Genomic DNA, 20339 nt, shown 5'->3' on the forward strand with positions numbered 1-20339 from the left:
GTCCGGGCAGCATCCCACTGCAGTGCTGTGATTTGTGTGCTGGGGCCATGTTGCAGGTCTGGGAGCAAAAGGGGTCCAGGCTGGAGCCTCAGTGTCAGGGTTTGGGCTCTCAGCCTTGTGCAGCACTACAGCTCTGTTTCTGGGCTCTACTTCAGGCCCAGACAAAGCTTTGCCCGTCGCCCATTGCCACAAAGTGTGGTGCGGTGCTGAACTAACAAACCTTGCGTGGCAAGTGGAAGCAAATGGGCTGGGGGTCACCTAATGAACCCCCATGTGGGATGTAGCCAGGGAGAAGACATGGCAGCTGTGTCCTGCTTGCTGTCTGTCACCCCATGTGAGGGCCTCCTGCTGGGAGGGGACGTGGTGGGGGCACGCACACTGGCACAAGAGTGATGGGGATATTGCTCATGACCAAAGAGCCCAAAGCAGCTCCAGGCTGATGCTGGTGAAGAGACAGCGGGGGAGGAAACCCCCCCACCCTGCGTCTCAGTCCTTAACAAATAACTTGTGTTTCACTGCTTTGCTTTTGTTGGGCTGGCACCAGCGTTTGTTGCCGGCCATTGCCATGCGCACCGCGCTGTTGCCGTCCTGCTCTTGCTGCCAGCTGGACAAAGCCAGCAGCACTTGTAGATGCTGAAGGAAAAAAGTGTTCCCAGCTCTTGTGGGTGCTGAGAGAGGGACTGATGGGCCGAACGAAAAGGCTGAAAGAGCAGGGCTGCAGTTAAGGAGTCGCACGTCCAGGCGAGCTGATTAATTAGTCGTGCTTGTTAGCAGATTTTTTATTCATTTATTTCCAAAGTGCAAACAGATCCATTCAGAGAAAAGGCAGGGCTGTAAGGAGAGCATGCTCGGTTGTACAGTGAGGGATGTGCTGGTGGTTTGCAGGGAGCAGAGGTGTATGCTGGGAAGATCCACACTGCGTGCACAATGTGTGCCTTCACCAAAGCACTGTAAAGCTCCAGCGCACCCCATGGGTGTCGCTTCCTGCAGAATGGATGGTCCTGATGCAGGCAAAGAGCTGTGGAGCTGCTGTGACATCAGTGCCAGGGGCTTTCAGCAGGTCAGGGCACAGACCCAGCACTGCAGTGGCAAATGTGACCCGAAGCCACGGCTCGTCTCAGGGTGTGTGGATGGAGGAAAAGCAAAAAGCTCAAACACCCGTGGGAAAGGAGATTGCTGTTTGTGTCTCTGGGCTGCTTGCAGGGAGCTGCCGTCAAGGTGACACGGGGGACAGCTCTGGAGTGTTCAGAGATTGGGAATTGTGTTTGTGTCCTTGTGGGGAGGAAAGCAAAGGGCTCCTTGCATCCTCCCCAGTGCAGGTGTCCAGTGAGTCCCAGTGCTGTGAGAATTTTCCCTCAGAGTGTCCCTGCAGCAGCTCCTCCCATGCTGGGGCCGCTTCCTAGGAGCTGCTGGAAACAGAAGCAACGGGAAACGTTGGCAAACTTTGTGATTCATGCCTACGGGAAAATCCATTTGATGAGCAGGTCCAGGTGCCCAGAGCAGGCAGAGCGATCTTGGAGCCAACCCAGCGTGGAGAGGCACAAAAGGCTCTTCTGAGTGTGGGGGTGAGCAGGGGAAAGCGAGGAGGGGGCGAGGCGTGCACTGCCAGGATGTGGAACAAGCTGCTTTCATCCACATCCTGAGCCACCCCCTTCCCTCCCACGGTGAGGAATGTGAGTGTTCTACCCAGGAGAGTTAAGTCAGGTTTTAAATAGGATGGAGAAGGATGGATTGAAATGCAGGAAGAGCCTACATCTCCTGCTTGGGGATCTGTCCAAATGCCAGGAATCTTGCACTGAGTTGCACTGTGTTGTGTTGTTGTGCTGCATTGCACTGTGTTGCATTGCATTGCACTGTGTTGTGCTGTATTGCACTGTGTTGCATTGCATTGCATTGCACTGTGTTGTGTTGTTGTGCTGCATTGCACTGTGTTGCATTGCACTGTGTTGTGTTGTTGTGCTGCACTGCACTGTGTTGCATTGCACTGTGTTGTGTTGTTGTGCTGCCCTGTGTTGTGTTTCATTGCACTGTGTTGCCCTGCATGCTGTGCCATGCTCCCTCAGACCAGCTCTGCTTTCTCCAGGCTCTGCAGTAGAACCATCAACATGAGAAGTGCTATAGGAATTGGGCAAATTCATCCCTGCTGTAGATCAGCTGTCCTAGGGGAAGTCTGGGGCTTGGGTTTGGGATTTGTTGCGTGCAAACAGACAAACAGTCCAAATCCATTATGCATAAAGGGCTTTTGCTGCATGTTGGGCATTGCTGGAGGGCCGTGCTTGTCAGGAACTTGGGTAACCCCACACGCTGCATGGCTGGGGCCAGCTTGGTGTGGTGCTCCCAGCTCCTACCCTCTGCCAGAAGCTATTTCAAAAGGCCGGAGTACAATTAACCATGAACACAAATTAACGAGGGCCTGAGGGAGCATTAATTTGGGAAAGATAGCTTTAAAATGACTGGAGGTTTTTCTAAAGGGCACCGTTTAAATAGGATGCAGTCTGGGAGGTCCTGTGGCATGCATTAGATGTCGTTATCCTATGGTCTCCTCTGGCTTTATTATCTATTAATTGGTATTAGTCATCAAGCTACGCTGCTTAGATAACAGCTTATCCTCTTAGTTCGTGAGCAGATGAAGCCAAAACCAAAAACCCGGAGAGGAAATTGCATCCACAATCTGTCGTGATCCAAGATAGTGAATGAGTGATGCAACTGAACATGGTCAGCGGTAATTAACGCAGAGGCCTTAATTGGGAGGCCGGGAGTATGGCAATGCCATCCCTCGTGGTGAGTGGCACTGTCCTCTGCTGTCATTAAGGGTAGTTTTTGTGCCTGGGGCAAATGCTGATCCCATGGCAGAGCTGATGCTGGTTCAATGGATGCAGATTTGATTGCAGGCACCGGGCTGTGCTGTCGGGCAGAGCTGTGTTAGAGATGGGCTTCGGGCAGCACAGCTCAACGTTGTCTCTGGAGAAACAGCCAGGAGGTCCTTGCAGACAGTTCACTAAAAGCCACATTGAATGCACTACTGCCTGAGCTTTGAGAAACAGCACCAGTCATGTTACCAGCACTCATCTCTAAGGGAATAGGGGCTGGGGAGTCCTGGAGGAAACTGGGGCATGTCCTATAACCGTGTGTAGGGCCGTGGAAGGAGGGACGGGATGGCATTGCTCTCAGTGCTAGTGCCAGGGCACGGGCAGCAGTACTGCATGGAGCACAACGCGCTCCTTTCTGTGCTGTGTTCGCTCATCTTCAGTGCTGCTGGGGTTCCTGGGGGCTGGGAGCACACATAAGGGACCGCTTTGAGTCTAAAAATGGCAGCTCCCCATTTCCAGAAGCGTGACTCTCATCAAAGGCGACTCCTCTGGCCCACGGCTTTTTAATGAGTTTTAATTGTGATTCAATGCAGCATTAATCTGAGGCTTTGCCGTGGCCTGGCTGCAGCCAGCAGGCTCGCTGGGGGCTGTAATTCATACCACGCAGAATGCAACGCGGGGTCACAGCTCCCACCTCCCCCCCCCCCTTCTTCTTCTCATGGAAATTTTATCAAATGATGAATAGTTCGATTCATTATCCCGCAAGCAGAGAGCATGGAGTAGCCGGATCCTGGATTCCTATCTCCCGAGTCAGTGTGCAATTACAGAAATCTGGCAGCAGGCAGAAGCTCCGTGCTGCAGCCAGCTGCTGGAGCCCCCACCAATCTGCATCGCATCGCTCACAGCCTGGAAGGGCCCCAGCGTGCAGCTCAGCTCCCACAGCTCCTTCCCTCCTTTGTTTGTCACCAAGTGGTGGCAGAGCCACCGAGCACAGAGCACGGCTGGGACCTGAGGTGGCGCTTGCATTGCAGAAAGCAGAGAGCCCAGATTTGAGCAGGTGACAAGGACAGCAGGCCCCTGCTTGGGGACAGGGAGCTGCTCATCATTAGGACGTGTGGTCCCTGCCACCACAGCCCCCAGTGTGGGATTTTCCCCTTGGCACAGGGTGGTTTCTCCCCCCGCCACCCCGCTGTGCCAATCCCCAGGCAAGCTGTCAGCCCGTATGGAGGTGTCTGGCCCCTCCTGCACCAAGCTCCTGCTGTCAGCCCCATTAATATTAGTATTAGAGTGAGTGCTGCCAGGCTTTGCTAATGGGCAGGACCTGAAGGCTGGTTCCCAGGTCAAGTGGCCGTTGGATGGGATGGGGAACTGGACCCTGGGAGTGCTGGATGGGGGTGGTCACCAAACACCAAGCCCTTAGGGCTGCAGGGATGAGGTCCCTTTGCAGCTGTGGGAATGTTTGGATGGAACAGCACTGCGCTGCTCCCTGCACTCCATGCCTACAAGCACTGCTCCAGGCACACAAAGTATCTCTTGCAGGTGCACCCCAACATCAGCATCCAACAGTGTCCATCTCTTCAGAGCTCCCCAGGCCCACCTTGCTGTGCTCAGGCCATGTGCAGGTTTGCCCTGTGCAGGCAATCAGACAACGGTGTGCTTTTACCTCCAGGGTCAATGAGCATTTTTTGCTTTGGCCTTTTGTTGGGGGAGCGGCTGCAAGCTGCAGGGTTGCCTCATGCTTTACAGTGATTGCAAATGGGAAGCTGGGAGGGGACTGTGGGCTGTGGGTGCTGCTATAACTGACATTTCCCTTCCTCCAGGATCGAGGAGTGCCCGTGACCCCCTGAGCCCCGTGCCAATCCCAGGTGGCAGGCGGTGCCCCACGAGCCCACGGAGCCCAGCAGCTCAGGTGAGGAGCTTTGTGCCCACACCTATGGGGCCGGGAGGGGAGGGGGGAAGGAATCAGAGAGGATGGAAACAGCCAATTTTGGCAGAACGTCTTGCTGATGGAGCAGTGTGTGCTGAGCATCCCTGTGGGCAGAGCCTGATGGATGCCGGCGCCTTTCGGGGGCTGAGCGGCTGCAGATCGATTCCTGTGAGCAAAGAGCTTTGGCTGCTGCCATCACTGTATTGATTGCAGCGAAATCCAACGCTGCAGCATCGTCTGCTCAATAGGAAAACAGGAGTGGAGGCTCTGGCAGAGCAAGCAAAAAGCACAGGGTGGGGATGCTGTGAGATCAGTGGTGAGGGTTCCTTGCTTGCCCCAAGCAAGGCAGCTCCATTCTGCTGCTGGAGACGTCCCCCCCCCATCCCCAAACACAAGGCTGGGATTGTCTGGTGTGGGTTGGCAGGGGGGGCTGTGCTGCCTCCCACAGCCCTGCGCTCACTGGCACTTCCCTGCACGGCCAGGACATTTCTGCAGCACGAAGCATTCAGAAGATAGCAGTTGTTTTTCTTTCTTTCTTCCCTTCTTTCTTTCTTTTTGTTTTGTTTTGCTGTTGTTGTTGCTTTGTTTTGGATACATGTTGCCCCTCTGCTGGGGAAAACTTCTGCAGAAGCAGCTCAGCTGTCCAGGACCACAGTATGGGGTTACAGGGAACTCAGCGCCGTGGGGTTTCCTGGCCTGTGCTGCTCACCCCACTGCACCCTCTTTGCAGCACAAATAACCTTCTGGGCTTATTCCTCTCACAAAGTTGGGGCTCAGCAAGAAGCCATGAAGGTACTGATGTTGGAGCTCCCAGCAGTTCCCTTTTACCCCAATTCTTTGTCCTCCATCCCATAGCACCTTCCCAAGCACTCTCTCCAAGCCACCCTTCTCTCACCTCTCACCAACGCATATGACTTTCCAGCTCTCCCTAACCAAAAAGCAGTGAGCTGAGCAAGGGATGGATTTATGGCTCCCTCCCACTGGAGGGTTTCTCTTGGCACATCGGTCACCCCACTCATTCTCCTTGAATATGGAAGAATTGCTGTAACGGAGGCTCCTGGCTCTGTGTTGGGTGATGTGTGACACGATTTGCTGGCGCCGATGTGAAACCTGTCCTCATTACATGGAAAGAGCATTTCGTCTCTTTAAATGTCTTAAAAAGCTCTCAGGTTGGGAACGAGCACTCTGTGTTTTCCCTGTTGCAAGGAGCTGTGAGCTCAGGGAGAGAAGGGCAAAGTCCCATGGACAGCAGTGACCCGGGGCACTGCCCTCATCCCCGTCCCTTTGTTCTGCATCAAAACATTTCCGCTGCCTTCGCCGGGTGGGAAGGAGTTGGGAAACAGAGTGGGAGGAAAGCTGTGCTTGTTTACATGAACCATCGGTGAGCGTGGGGCTGCTGTTCCTTCCCAGCACGGGGCCCAGAGCTTCCTGAGGGGGCACAGCCCCACGGTGATTGCTTTGGGGTCTGGGATGTGGGGTGACCTCCTGGGGGTGCCCGGAGGTCTGTAGTAGTGCTGCCGTCAGCATGCTTTTGGGTTAGCTCCACTGCATCCTTTGATCTCACAGGTGTCCCTTCTTACCGTCCCTCTGCGGTGGCCCTGGGCTCACCCACATGATGTGGGGATGCAGCCCAGCATGGGCAGCTCAGGGGCCTTGGCAGGATGCTGAGCTTGAGCTGGGTGCCATGGGGGTGCTAGGATTGCATCAAATGGATCAGCTTCATGGAGCCCCAAGGGGGCTGCGGGCTGGGACCATGTGGGAAGTGCATGGGAAGTGCAGCAGGAGGGGTGGGGACGGAGGGGAAAGCCTTTCCCAGCAGTGTGGAGACCAGTGGAGACCATTCCCATGCAGTCAGTGGTCTCTGGATTGAAGAACTCGTTGACAAGTTGAGCTCAAGGGAAATCCCAGGCACTTCCTTCCAAACTGGAAAAAAACTCGTCTGGCAGATACTGCTTCAGAAATGTTCATGTTGTGCTTTGCCTAGGCTGTGTCAATGGGATAAATCCTTCATGTCTGTAAGATGAGTCTCCCTGGTCTCTCCTCTGCCTGCCCCAGCGCTAATATCATCGCAACATCGCATACAAACAGCACTGCTGCTGGCTCAGGGCACTGCTGGGGAGGCTTTGTGGCCATAGCTGCTGGTGTTTGGGGGCGCTGGGTGAGGTTGGTCTGGCAGCTATTGAATGCACACCCCATTCTGTGGCACAACTTTGGAAACAGCATTTTGGGGCAGCCCTGCCATTGCAGCTCCCATCTGCTGGGGTACGGAGATGCAGATGTGCATGAAATTGGGGGGTGGTCGGTGCTGTTCTGCACACGGATGTGGTGTAAGCAGAGGTGCTGATGTGCACAGGGATGCTGCCATGCATGGGGATGCTGATGCACATGGAAGTGCATGGCCAGGGCAGAGCAATCCCAGCCGTGCGTTGGGATCCCAGCATGGACCACTCTTCCTCCAGCACTCTCATACTGCCTTCAGGCTTGGTGCCATAACTATGCCAGCCCTGCAGGATGGAGGCAGACAGGCCACACCAAAGCTGATACTCCTGCTCTGCAGAACCCCATGATAAAAGCACAGTGCATTCAAAGAGCAATCCTAATTGTTATTGTTATTATTTTAATGCAACCTTCAGCCATGATGCGCTCTGCAGATGCAGCCTGTGCCCTGAGCTGCTGCTGCTGTGAGCCTGCTTTACAGCTGTGTGAGCTTCCTCAGGGCCCTGCTCAGTGCACGTATTACGGTGTTTCTTGCAGCCCACAGGTGTTTCCTGGGGCTGGGCTCAGAGCCGAAGTCATCTCTGTGCTGGGATTGCTTTGTTGCCTAGAAGAAAGTAGGTAGCAGCGCACACTTCTCCCCCAGCACCCCCCATCTGTGGCCACATCACCGGGGATGCTCAGGGCTGGAATCCAAAGTGTGCAGAGCAGCCCCTGGGAGCAGAGGGCACCGACCCCAGCGTGTGCTGGGGCAGAGCAGTGGGAGATGCCCACTCTCAGTCCCCCGGGGTGTGCAGGGGTTGCTGTGGGTTTTGCTGGCGGAAGCCCCCACCCCGGGCTGGCGAATTGAATGTTTTTGCTTTCCCTCTCTGCACAGAGATCTTGTGGAGTCAATGAGGGACCTGCACAAGTCTAGCGTGCTGGGGAGCAAGCACGGCAGCCTGGTGAGTGTCCCGCGCGGGGCATTTGGAGAAGGCTGTGACCGAGATGCATCCAAACGGCAGCACAGCGAGGGCAGCCCGGCCCCAGAACCAGCGGCTCGGAAAGGCCCTTTGCACGAAGATGTGCTCCGTTTGTGCTCCGCTCCCGGCACTTCTCCCCGCCGGTGCGCTCGGGGCTGGGTGACATCACGCGCTGCAATGCGCGCTGCTTTCCATGTCGGGATTGTCATGAAAATGAGGAGCGGATGTGGCGGAATGTTAAATCTCGCTGAGCCTCGTTAGCATGAAAGCCATTAATGTGCACAAAAGCCGTTTTCAAGGTTGAATTGAGAAGCATCGGGGAACTGGAGAATTAAGATCAGCGTTTGTTTGGCTCTAATCTAACGTGCAAGGAACAATAAGCATTTGATGAGTAACGTAGGCAGCGCCGGGATCTTATCAACACAGCGCTGTGTAATTCCGAGCTCTTCTGCACAGAGTGGATTCTGACACCACAGACCCTACCTGTGCACGGAGCAGCTCTGGAGGAGCTCAGGTGGATGCAGCTCAGGGCATGGTGTGCACACCATCCCGTCCCACCCAGGTCCCTCCTGCTCCTGTGTTTTCCCCTCCAAATGGCAGAAATCCACTTATCTAGGATATATATCTAGGATATATATCCTATATAGATATAGATATATATCTAGGCTTATCCTAGGGCTTGCCAACACCAATCTGTGGCCAGTATGTATGCTTGGGGCACAGGGGAAGGGGCTTGGGAAGCCCCTTGGGAAGAGGTTGAAGTTTCCTTGACCGTGAGGCTGGTGCTGGTACATCCTGGTGCTGGTGAGAAGTGATGGCCTGAAGTTGTGCCGGGGGAGGCTCAGGTTGGGTATCAGGGAACATTTCTTCTCTGAAATGGCACAGCTGCCCAGGTTGTGGTGGAGACACCATCCCTGGAGGGGTTCCAGAACCATGGGGAAGTGGCACTGAGGGGCACAGGGGACGTGGTGGGATGGGATGGGGCTGGGGACCTCGGAGGTCTTTTCCAACCTCAGTGGTTCCATGCTTCTTTGATTACTTTCCCTGAGAACCTCAGGGTGCAGGCAGGCCGAGCAGCAGAGAGGACACACAGCTCTTTAAGGGATGACGGCAGGCTTTGCTGTGTGACTGCCCACTGCAGCATTCGAGCTCTTTGCACAAGCTCTGCTCCTCAGCTGCTGTTGCCAAGACTCCCAACGCCTGAAAAGACACATTTAAAAATAAACCCATGGAGACAAGAGCTGGGCCCTGCTGCTGCTGGTAGGCAAAGGCTGGGGCTGCCAGGAGCTCAGATGGGTGCCCAGGCAGGGGCTGGGCCTCGCTCCTTGTTCCCATTACCCTGCGAGCTGTTCCCAGGGTGATGGGCTTTTGTGTGCCGCGCTCCGCCAGCTGACGTGGGGCTGCAGGGGAGCCTGGCACAGCATCTCCAGAACAGCTTTTCATCCTGGAAAACAGAAAAGCCTGGAAAACAGAAAGGTTCTTTGTGTGTCGCTTTGGTTTACTTTTAATGCAACTGCTGCTGGAGATGCTCCCTGTGCTCCTTGCTCCTGCACGGACTGATCCTTTCCTTGCTCCCAGCTGTCCCACAACACACGGTGCAGCTCCACGGTAGGTGCAGCTCTGTAAAGCCCCAAAGTGTCGATCAGGTGATGCTGTGGGAGAGGAAGCTGCCTGTCCTTTCCCTGCATGAGGTTCCTCTTTGTCCGTGCCTCCATCCAGCACTGCTGTGTATGGAAAATCCCCTCCTGCCTGACCTACATTTCGTGCTGCTGTTCTTCTGCTGCACAGATCTGTGCGGTGGGGCGATGGTGGGGTGAGATGCTAATGGCAGCTGTGCCATGGACCTGGGTGTGCTTCCCTACTCTCTGCTCCTGAGGATTGGCACAGAAATGATGCACCAACCAATGCCCCAGACAAGGCAGGGTTTCTCCTGAGGGTGCACCTTCAACGGTGTCCTTTTTGCTTACAAAGTGCCACAGGAGCCACCAAAACCTCTCCAAATCTGCTCCAGCCGTGCATGGTTCCTGCTCTAACTGTTGTTGTGGAAGAGGTTTCCTTCTCCCAGAGTGGGATTTTGGGACGTGCTCTTTCCCTCAAGTACTTAAAGAAGTAAAACATTGCCATAATCTGACAAATGCTGGAGCAGAGCGGAGAGATTCCCAGCTTTCCATGAGGTCTAGGGCCTCTGTGGAGCAGCGTGGTTGGGGATGGGGTTTATTTCAGTGCCTCTCTTCAAAGAGCTCCGTCGTGTTTTTCATGGAAGTTCTGCTCAACCTGAAGCGAGGGAGGGGCTCTGCAATGAAAGGAAGCATCAGAATCCAAGCACAACGCAGAGCTGGAGCAAACCTTGGGAACCACCGGTGTCACATTGCTCTGATTTGGGAGATGGGCAGAGACAGCTCCAAAAACCCAGCAGCATTCTTGCAACTCCTCCCAGCTATCGAGATGGAAAAATAAAATGCCCATTCACCTCAGCGGAATGTATAGAATTACTCCAAGAGGCAGTTTCCTAAGAATTATGTACCATCAGGTTACAGCCGCTCTGGGTAACAGCTCCCAGCAGTGTTCCTGGCTCTGCAGAGCTCTGTGCAGGGCCAGGAGCTGCTGCAGGGCTTTGGGGATGCTGCGGCTTAGGGCAGGTGATGGCCAGGGCGTGCTGCACGTGGCTGCTAAATTTAGTGGGGTTGTCTGGCTCTGAGCATCGGCTGCCTGAAACGGCATCAAGCCAGGGCTAAAAGTCCAGGGGAAGGAAGGAAATGCTATATTGCAGTGTGAGTTTGGTGGGATTTCCCCAGCGCTCACTGCTGCACTGCTGCCAGAGCACCCATGCCTTGTGGGACACGAGGTGTTCTGTTGCTCCATCCTGAGCAAAGCTCCCACTGCCCCGGGAGGAAGCAGAGGGGCTGTGAGGTTTTTCCAGCATTTCCTCTTCCTTTGTCTCCATTGAGTTGAAATCCTTTGGGGAAGGGGCTGCTTTCCTCCCCATTGTGCAGACCGTGGGGTAGGAGATTGTTCTCATCCTGGTGGGGAAATCGGACTGGTGGGCAACAATCTTCCATAGCAAAATGGTGTTTCTTGGTTTCTTGTGAAATTGCGTATTTTGTTGGGAATACATCCCTGCTTGCAGCCCCTTGGGTGCCAGGTTCCCAGCACGAGGTGTGTGACCTAAAGCCTTGGGGGACTCTGTGCTGGTTGGGGGTCTCACACTGTGAGGCCACCCACTCATCCTTGTCACTGCTGATGGTTCCTCACCCCGGAATGAGCCTGACAGATGGAAAGGGCAATGGGAAAAGGGCTCTTTTTCTTGGCCAGAAGATCTCTCTGGTTCATTTTTGCAAGAAAATCCTCCTGCATCCCCACGAGGAACGGCTTTGGGCCCCCACTGGGAGCATTTCCATTGACCCAGGCCATTGGAGCACAGCAAAAGATGTTGAGATTTTTATTTTCCGATCCAGAAGGCTTCAATGGCATGAGAACCTCCCACCAGCTGCAATTCCCTGCTGCTCCAGGGTACCCAAGTCACCGCGTCCGCCCTCCATCCGCATCCCCAAAGCACAGCAGCGTGGGGACCTCAGCATCACCCCGCAGCATGAAGATCTATTGCTATAGCAGGGAAGCCTGCCAGAACAATGGATGTGCAGGAAGCGGGGCACTGTGCAGCCCCCAGACGTTTCCCGACATTCTGCTGCCGTTTCCGGGCTGTCTGCAGCCCTGGGGCTGCTGGCTGCTGTTTGCAGGAAATACTGAGGGTGAAGGAATGGCGCTGGGGATCTGGCCAGCAAAGCGCTCTCGAGCCGATTGCTTCCTCCCAGGGTGGGATGAAGGCACGCCCGGATTGGGGTGAAAGAACAAAGAGATGAGAGCAAAGCAAAAATGCTGAAATCCTGAAAGATGCATCTCTGCTTGGAGTGGGTGGTGCGGGGTGCGTCCGTACCCGGAGGGCAGGGATCTGCACCTCGGAGCTCGGGGCTGTGCTGCTTCATTTGGCAGCAGCTCGTTGAGCTGAGCTTGATGCAGGAGGATCAGGAGCCCCTCTTTCCAAGACCAGGGCATCCTCCCATGTGGGGAGATGTGAAGAAACAGCTGAGTTGAGCAGGGAAATAGGAAGAAAATGGCCTTCGGGTGGGATTTGTGGTTCTGTTGCGATAGAAATAGAGTGGCATGGATGGCAGGAATGGGAGAAAAGCCTCATCTAGGGAGAAAGCAGAGAGCTTGAAAGCTATTAAAAGACATCCTGTGTGCTTTTTAAACTTCATATATAAAGATGTTAACATTAGCTTCAAAATGGGAACTCATCTATCCAGCAAAAGGAAAAGATAAAACGTAGTGGAACTCTTGAAAGAGGCATCCTGGGCTGTGCTGAGGTTCCTCCTCATCTGCCGTGCTCCGACCGCTTGGGCAGATCTGGCACTGATTCACAGCGCTCTGTTGGATGTGAGTTTGCATTTTTCCCCCAGCAGAAACGTTTCCATCCTGAAATAAAAAGCCCATCTGCTCTCATTGTGGGGTAAATCCCCGAGGATCTGCATCCCCTTCCCTTGCAGCACCGCCTCCGATGCTGCGGGGTGCAAACCCAGCCAACCTGTGCGCCCACCTCCTGATGCTGACTTTGCACAGGTTCAGGGCTGATGCTCAGCGCTGGCCGTGCATCCTCCAGAGGATGCTCCTGGTGCTGCAGGGCTGGGAAATGCAGCTCTTGGTGTGATGGATGGGTGCAGGATTCACCGCTGCACCCCTCCTGCTGTTGGCCCTGCGATGCAGGTGGAGATTTACTGCCCCGTGCCCCCAGCATTGCGTTAAGCCTGGTAATGAGCCTGTTGTATGCATTAGAGGTGGAAACACTGCTGCCTACACTTTGAAGCATTCTTCCCCCCTGTTTGGGAGATGTTGCTCCTGCATGCCTTGCTCTGGGTTGTCCACAGTCCTGTGCTTGGAGGAAGCCCCTGCAGTGGCAGGGATGTTTGCTGGGGTTGCCCCTTGCTGAGAACTGCAGGTGACCCAGCGTGCTCACATGCCTTTATCAGAAACTATGAGAACGCTGCTCCGACTGTTTGGATGGAGCTGAAAGCAGCTTTCTTTTTACTTACAAAAAGCAAAGTGGTCAGCAAAAGCGGTATTGCCCTCCTGTGTGCACCTTGCTGCAGGGAGCAGGGCGAGTGGGGAATGCAAGGGGAGAGCTGTGCAAAAGGAGCAGAGCAGTCAGATGCAGCCCCACAGCTCTCTGCTGCTCGCTCATTCTGCGCTCTCTCCTTCTGCACCGATGCATGCTTTCATGTGGTTTGGCCTAATCCATTTCCAAGTCATCGCATTAAAAGCCTTAATTCCTTTGTCATACGCACATGAAGTGGTCGTGCTGTCTCCTCGATGAGCGGTGCATGCTGAAAAGGCGGCCGCCCGCAGTTCCGCAGCAGCTCGGAGCCTTTCCGTGCCCTTTGGGAGTTGCATCTTGCAGCGGGGACAACCCCAATATTTTTTCGGGGTGCTGTGCTCACAGCTCTGCCCGGCCACACCTCGACGAGCAGCGGCCGTGGTGCGGCCAGCACTGCCCAACAGGAGCTGGAGAACAGCAGCACGAGGGGGTTTTGCTGGCGGCGATGCTGACGGCGCTGTTTGCCCTGCAGATGTCATGGCGCCCGCAGTACCGCAGCTCCAAATTCCGCAATGTCTACGGGAAGGTGGCGAGCAGGGAGCACTGCTTCGATGGCATCCCCATCACCAAGAACGTGCACGACAATCACTTCTGCGCCGTCAACGCCCGCTTCCTCGCCATCGTCACCGAGAGTGCTGGCGGCGGCTCCTTCCTCGTCATCCCACTGGAGCAGGTGAGTGCCATGCTCCTGCTCGGAGCATCCCAGCTGTCCTGCAGCACGTGCCTGGCTCTGATCTCCTTAGTGGGGCTTCTTCTGTGGTAAAGTCAGGATTTATGGTTGCCTTAGGGAACTGGATTTGTTCTTTAGGAAGAAAATGCAGCATTTGGACTCCATGGTCTTTGTAGGTCTCTTCCAACTGAAAATATTCCATTCCATTCCATTCCATTCCATTCCATTCCACTTTACCCTATCGTATTGTATCCTATCCTATCCTATCCTATCCTATCCTATCCTATCCTATCCTATCCTATCCTATCCTATCCTATCCATTCCATTCCATTCCATTCCATTCCATTCCATTCCATTCCACTCTACCCTTCCCTACTCCACTCTGTTCTATTCTAGTCTATTCACCTCATTCCATCCCCCATCCAATCCCACTCCACCCCATCCCATCCCACCCCCCCCCACCCCACCCCACCCCACCCCATGTGCTCCGCCTCAAAGCTTGGTGCTCTGGGCAGCCAGATAGGGGGAGTACAGCTCTGCGCCTGGGTTTTCTGCTGCAAAATCCCCATGCAAGGCCTGCAGACAAGCTCTGCTTCCTCAGCCAGCACAGCCGAGCTGAGCCTGTGTCTGCCCAGGTCCTGGCTGTGACTCATCTGCAGCAGCAACCTGACAGCTCCAGAAATGCCATTTTTGACGTCACATCATTGTTAAGAGCTGGCGAGAGGAGGATGAGGAGGAACAAAAATACACCAGTACATCAGCACTCCTCCATTCACATTGGCTCTCCAGCCTGCCACTGGGGTGAGGGCACACTTCTGTGCTACGGACGCAATCAGAGCATGTACTCCTTCCCCCTGCAGCACTGTGCTTTCAGAAGCTTCCCTCCGCTTCTTGCATGAGTGCCCAAACCAATCTGCACATCCCCCGTTCATGCAATTTTAAACCCTTGGAAATAAAACTGCCTTCTGAGAGCACAGTGCGGGATGCGGAGCTGTGGGCAACGGCTGCTTCTCTCCCAGACGTTTCCCCACGTAACATCCACATCTCTCCTTCCTTTTTATTTAATTTCCTGAGTAGCATCAGCTACAGATGGAAGAAATCATAATCAGCATTTTAATTGCGGCACGCAGCTTGACTCTTATTAATATTCTGCAAACAAGGAGCTTTGGCGGAGCTGCATCGCTGCCTCCTGCCTGCGCCCCGAGCTCAGAGCACACCCATCCACGCCCCATGCGGCCATCCCAAACCCTGAGCCATAACCCTAATTTGCCAGCAAATTACTCTTCTTTTTCACTTCTTCTTTTTTTTCCTGGCAAATGGAGCACAATGCCAGGCTGTCATTTGCAACCTGTTCTGAAGGGATGGTTGGCCCACAGAGAAGCCCAGCGCTGCGGTGCACTGCTGCTGCCGGATGGTCCCCACTGGAGCCTCCTTGGCTCTCCGTGTCAGATGGCTGCACGCTCCTTTGTACAACCTAATAATTTCATTATTTTTCTTAAATAGGAGCTGATTAGCTCATTAAGAGTAAACTAATTTTCTTTGGAAATCAGCAGCCACCTAATTAATTGGCATCCATATTTAGCTGAACATAATTAAGGTAGCCTAGATACTGCGCATCTACTCGGGGTCTGATTTGCTGCCATTTTTCCTTCTTCTTCATTTGTTTTTTTTTAATATAAATTTTATTTTTACATTTCTGCCCTCTGTTCTCGCCAGAAATCTTCCCCAGAAAAATGCTCTGCTTTGTGCTGCGAGCACCAATGTGAATGTGTTTGCATACGCTGGGCCATATGCTCCTCTGCACACCAGAAATTCAGCTCCTTGCAACTGAAAGCCTTTGGGTGCTTGGCAGGAGCAGAACCCTCCTCGAGAGCAAACAATGTGCAGACAATTCCCAGGCCTGACCTGGGGCTCAGAGAAGCTGAAGTTGTGGAACTGGGAAGGAAATCCCATGTATTTTTCTGGGAGCACCTCCCTCTTTCATTCTGGAAGGAGGGCTGTGGATGAGGGAGCCACAGAGCAGTAGGAAAAATGGGATTTGGAGGTGACATGTCTACCTTCTTCTTCTTCCTTTCCCTCTCCTTCATCCTCTTCTTTCCCTTCTTCTTCTCCTCTTCCTTCCTTTTTTCCTTCTTTTTCCTCTTCTTCTTTTCCTTCTTTTCCTTCATCTGGTGGAGAATGGGCTTAACTGCGCTGTTAGAGCCGAGAGCCTTTTTGCATCTTCTGGGTTTGGAATCAAAGCTCACACAATAGGAGGAGGCTTTGTTTACATGTAGGGAGCCAGAACCCAGGGCTGCTGCTCACGGCAGGGCTGCTGCTTGCAGTCTGTGCTGTGCCTTTAGCTGTGTCCCCACTGCCCATGGGCATCCGTCCCTCGTGCTGAGTTCCGAATGGCCCCATAGCACCCCAGGATGCTTCTGCATTGCCCATAACCCAAACTGAAAGGAAGAGCTCTGTAGGCAGACCGTTCCTGCAGCTCCCGGGGAGCAGTCCTGCCGTATCCCCCATCCTGCCCCCCATCCCATTCCCATCCTGTCCCCAACCACAGTGACAGCTGTTGAGCGGAGCAGCAGGCACAGTGCCCAGGGCAGCCATCCGCCCCCACTCTGCCTTTGTTGGCCTGGGGAGCCGATGGCATCTGCTCAGCTGTGTGCCAGTGGCATTGCCCTGGGGACAGCCACTGATGGTGGCAGGGAAGGGGATACTCAGTGCGAGGTTGCTCTGCTTGCTCCTTGGGGCTTTCTGCAAAGAAAAAAATGTGTGGATTTCAGTATTTCTCTTCAATATGAAGCGGTGCCCTGAGGGCTTTTTCTACCTAAAAGCTCAGGACTCGGAACTCTCGTCTGGTTTGTACCATACTATGGTTTTCTGTCGATTTTTCCAGACCTGATTTTGGTCTGAAGGAGCCATCTGCTTGTAACCTCGAGACGGGGAAGGAAGGAAGGCAGCAGTCCGGGCTGGTGGCAGCGATGTCCCAGCATTGCTGCACGCACTGCCCCGAGAGCGGCGGGGGGAGCGGGCCGGGGAGCCAACCTGCACGGAAGTGCCTGCACCCTCTACCGGCTGAAACAGAAACCCCGTCCTGGGTGCCCAGCAAACAAGGGTTTGGTTTCAGTTTTAAATGCCAGTCGTCCCATCTAACGGTAGCACTGCATGGGTTTTTGCCTCTTTAATTAAACAAGCTCGATTCCAGCTGCTGCTTTTATGGGGCAGGTGAACACTGCTGCGGCAAAGCTGCTGCTTTGAACCGGTGCAAAGTGCTGTCGGAGCTCCCATGTGCCCTAGTTTGGCCTTCAGAGCACAGGGCTCTGGGTCTGCTGTGTCTGGAGAAGTAGCTGTTACCCAAAATACGGATTATGGATGTGCTGCAGTGAGGCTGGGCAGGAGATGGACGTTTATAGCCTATAAATGTATTTATATCCAAGGAGGGGGAGTGACTGATATTTCAGCCTTCATCCTGGCAAAAGTGCTAAGCAGCAATGCTGGTTACTTCTCCTGCTCCACTTTGCATGGCTTGGCTGCAAATAGAAGGAGCCAGCAGCCCTGGGGATGCTGAGCAGCTGGTAACTGCAGTGAGAATGGAGGAGGATGGAGGCGGATGGACCTGAGCAGTGCTGGTTCCCATGGACGTGGCCATGCAGAGACATGGTTGCTGGTGCACAAGTGCTGGAAGCTGCACGCAGCAGAAGGGAAAGCCTGCAGGCATCTGTATTTATCCAACTGTTGGACAGAAACGTCTCCAAGAGTGGCATCCATCCCTCCATGCACATAAGGGAATGGCCTTCGGGGAAACGGTCTGCGCAAACGCTCAGCACAATCACTGCCTCTCAGTGCAGTGCCATCACCAGCAGAGCCCAAAGCTGCCCAGTGACCAGACCAGTCCCCTCTCCTTGCCCTGACGACCCCCAGTGCAGACGTGCTGCCCTGCAGTGCCTGCAGCTCTCTGAGCCCCCAGCTCCGGTGCTGGCAGAGCACTGTTTCCCATGGTTGTTCTGGGTCTCTGCCAAGGATCTGTCCCGTTTCTGCCTCGCTTATGCTGCCTCAGGTGGAACTGGTTCCTAATGAAATTCGGGTCAGCTGCGGTCACCTTTGCATGTACTGAAATGAGCCCCAGGTCAGCAAAATTGGTGTGATTTTCTGCTCTCTTCTCAAGGAGGAGAGACCTCCTCTAAAGAAGGCAGCAGCAAACGTATTTACTCTTAATCTCAGCCACTAGAGACTTGTGTGTGCTCAAGGATTTCCGAGGAAACCCTGCAAATCCCTGAGGCTCAGGCAGCCCTCCCTGATCCCCTAAAGCAGCACGAGAGCAGAGAGTGCAGGTGGAGGAGAAAATTCCCCTTGTCCTGGAGGTGGAAGCAGAGCCTCAACAAGGAGGAAGGATTTTCCCATCAGGACGGTCGTCCCTGTCCTGCAGCAATATGTCCATCCTGGGGTCGTGTGTCCATCCTGGTGCCACGCGTCCACCCCTCTCAGAGCTCTGTGTGCCCCTGGTCCATCTGAACCATTTGTGGTAGCAGGAATTATTTGTTGCCCCTTCTCCCTGTGAGCATCACACGAACACTTCTCCACGCAAAGCACTCCTGCCCAGTTGCTGCAGCAGCCGTGCAAGGCTCCTTCCAACCCCTGCTGTGAAAAACACCGAAGTGCTGGAGCCTGGAGGCAGAGCCCGGTATTAAGGAGCTGCTATTTGGGTCACTGAGCTTTGGGCAGTGTGGGATCCATGCAGCCTCGGAGCAGGATTAGGATTCACTGCGGTTTAGTACTGACAAGGTGCCTTCAGGAGAGGCCGCCCAGGAAGCTCTGCCCTGAATCCCTGATTTTATAATTATTGTTCTCTTTTTGTCACTGTTATTGCTGCTTCCACTCCCCCCGAGGCTCCTTCCCCTCTCTGAGGTGCCCTGGGCATGGGAACCGGCCCACTGCTGCTCCGTGTATTCAATTGGTCTTAATTAAAACTCCTGACTCCTTGCACAGAAACCATCACCAGCAACCAACCCTGCTCTGTCCTCCTGGAAGCTTAATGTACTCTGACAAAAACCCATCAAATCTACTTTGCAAAGGAAATTACTCAGCTGGTTGCTCAGAATTAAAGGGATTGCATATTAACTAAAAGCTCCGTCCTGGAATTCAGCAGCTGCTGCATGCATCCCTGCTCCAGACGCTGTGTTAATCGCGTCCTGCAAATAGGGAAATGGGGGGAAGCTGGATAATGTGAGCTGCGAGGGGAGGTGATGTCTGCTGTTGCGCTCCATGTAACAACCCATAAAGCAGAGCTGTGCATCCCATTAATTCCCAGGAGATGGCAGGAGGGAGGGGGCTGCAGGCTCAGTGCTAATGAAGCACAGCCATGCTGCATCCCCTCCGCCCCTGTGCTCCACCTCGTTTGCTGGCTCCCGGCACGGAGAGCCCAGGGGGTTCCCTGATGTCTGGGGGACACCAGACCCCCCCTGCAGTTCCGCTGTGGTGGGCAGTGCCCCATTGCCTGGTTTTGCCACTGAGTACAACACTTGCTAATGCATAGGTGAAGCCTTTCCTGCTGTGTGTGCAGTTGTTGGGATGTAGGCAAAGGGAGGCGGAGGGGGACACGGCTGCAAACAGCTGCATGGTGAGGAGCAGCCTGGTGCAACTTCCAGTTGAAATGTTTGTTTTTGTGCCTGCTGAAGTGAGCTGCAGGGCTGGGGTTTGAGGTGCACACACTTCATTTTCCCTCGTGTTTCCCAGTGCCTCATGCAATGGCTTTCTGCACCGCCGTGCTGCAAGTAGGCAGTACCACTGGCAGATGGAAAGCAGGCGCTGGGCCCTGTGAGCAGCCTCGCTTTGCCTTGCAATTAGCAGGCTGTGTCTTCCTGAGAGCAAATTAATTCAAATAAATCCTCCTGGCAGCAACGGTGCAAGAGTGAGCCGCTGGGCCTGATCCAGCTGCTCAGAGCACTCCTGGCCATGGCCCTGAGCTGTGGGTCCTTAAAATGCAGCATGTTATCCTGCCTGTGTTCCTTTGTTCGTGTTAAATGAAGCCAGGAGCTCAATACTCCGAAAGGTCAGAGCTGGAAGGGCTATGAAATATTTAGTGGCTGTGTCGCGCTGACCTACTTATCCTGCACGCTCCGAAGCTCACCACCACCTCCTGGGTGCCAGGGGTGCAGAAAGGGCCAGAATGGGATGTGCAGGGGCTGTGGGGTCCTGGTGTGGCTGCAGGAGCGCTTGATTCTATGATTCTGTGGTTGTGTGGTTCTTTGGCCCTGTGATTCTATGGCTCTATGGCTCTTGGGCTCTATGATTCTATTTTTCTCTGTCTATGACTCTATGATTCTATGGTTCTATGCTTCTGTGGCTCTTTGATCCTATGGTTCTGCAGTTCTACAGCTCTATGACTACATGACAATGAGTCTACAGTTCTGTGGTTCTACAGCTCTGTAGTTCTATGATTCTGTGGTTCTATGGTTCTGTGACTCTATGATTCCATGGCTCTATAGTTCTATGACTCTATGGTTCCATGGTTCTATGACTCCATGGCTCTGTGACTATGACCCTATGACTCTATGGTTCTATAGTTCTATGATTCTATGGTTCTGTAGTTCTATGACTCTGTGGTTCTGTAGTTCTATGA

The 20339-nt window shown here is 54.0% G+C and overlaps 1 protein-coding gene and 1 long non-coding RNA gene across 3 annotated transcripts in view; one reads left to right on the forward strand and one right to left on the reverse strand.

The window, feature by feature from the left end:
* The first annotated feature begins 4630 nt into the window (after positions 1 to 4630).
* The window catches only part of CORO2B (coronin 2B), a 21560-nt gene continuing 5851 nt past the window's right edge, over positions 4631 to 20339 (forward strand). The window contains exons 1-2 of one of the 2 annotated variants that reach the window (XM_042833178.1): positions 4631 to 4719; positions 13535 to 13735. In XM_042833178.1, coding sequence (XP_042689112.1) covers positions 13535 to 13735 — 201 coding nt within the window. In that variant the 5' untranslated portion in view covers positions 4631 to 4719. Of the gene's footprint in view, positions 4720 to 7879; positions 7896 to 13534; positions 13736 to 20339 lie in introns of those variants that run through there. The other variant, XM_042833177.1, reaches the window with a different exon arrangement.
* LOC122168121 overlaps positions 14650 to 20339 on the reverse strand; it is a 9722-nt gene continuing 4032 nt past the window's right edge. Inside the window, exon 3 of the long non-coding RNA XR_006171192.1 lies at positions 14650 to 16474. This is a non-coding gene — a long non-coding RNA (uncharacterized LOC122168121). The remainder of the gene's footprint in view (positions 16475 to 20339) is intronic.

The sequence above is a fragment of the Centrocercus urophasianus genome, unplaced genomic scaffold (assembly GCF_019232065.1).
Source record: "Centrocercus urophasianus isolate 14NV4802_14NV808 unplaced genomic scaffold, USGS_Curo_1.0 seq_409, whole genome shotgun sequence".
NCBI lineage: Eukaryota > Metazoa > Chordata > Aves > Galliformes > Phasianidae > Centrocercus > Centrocercus urophasianus.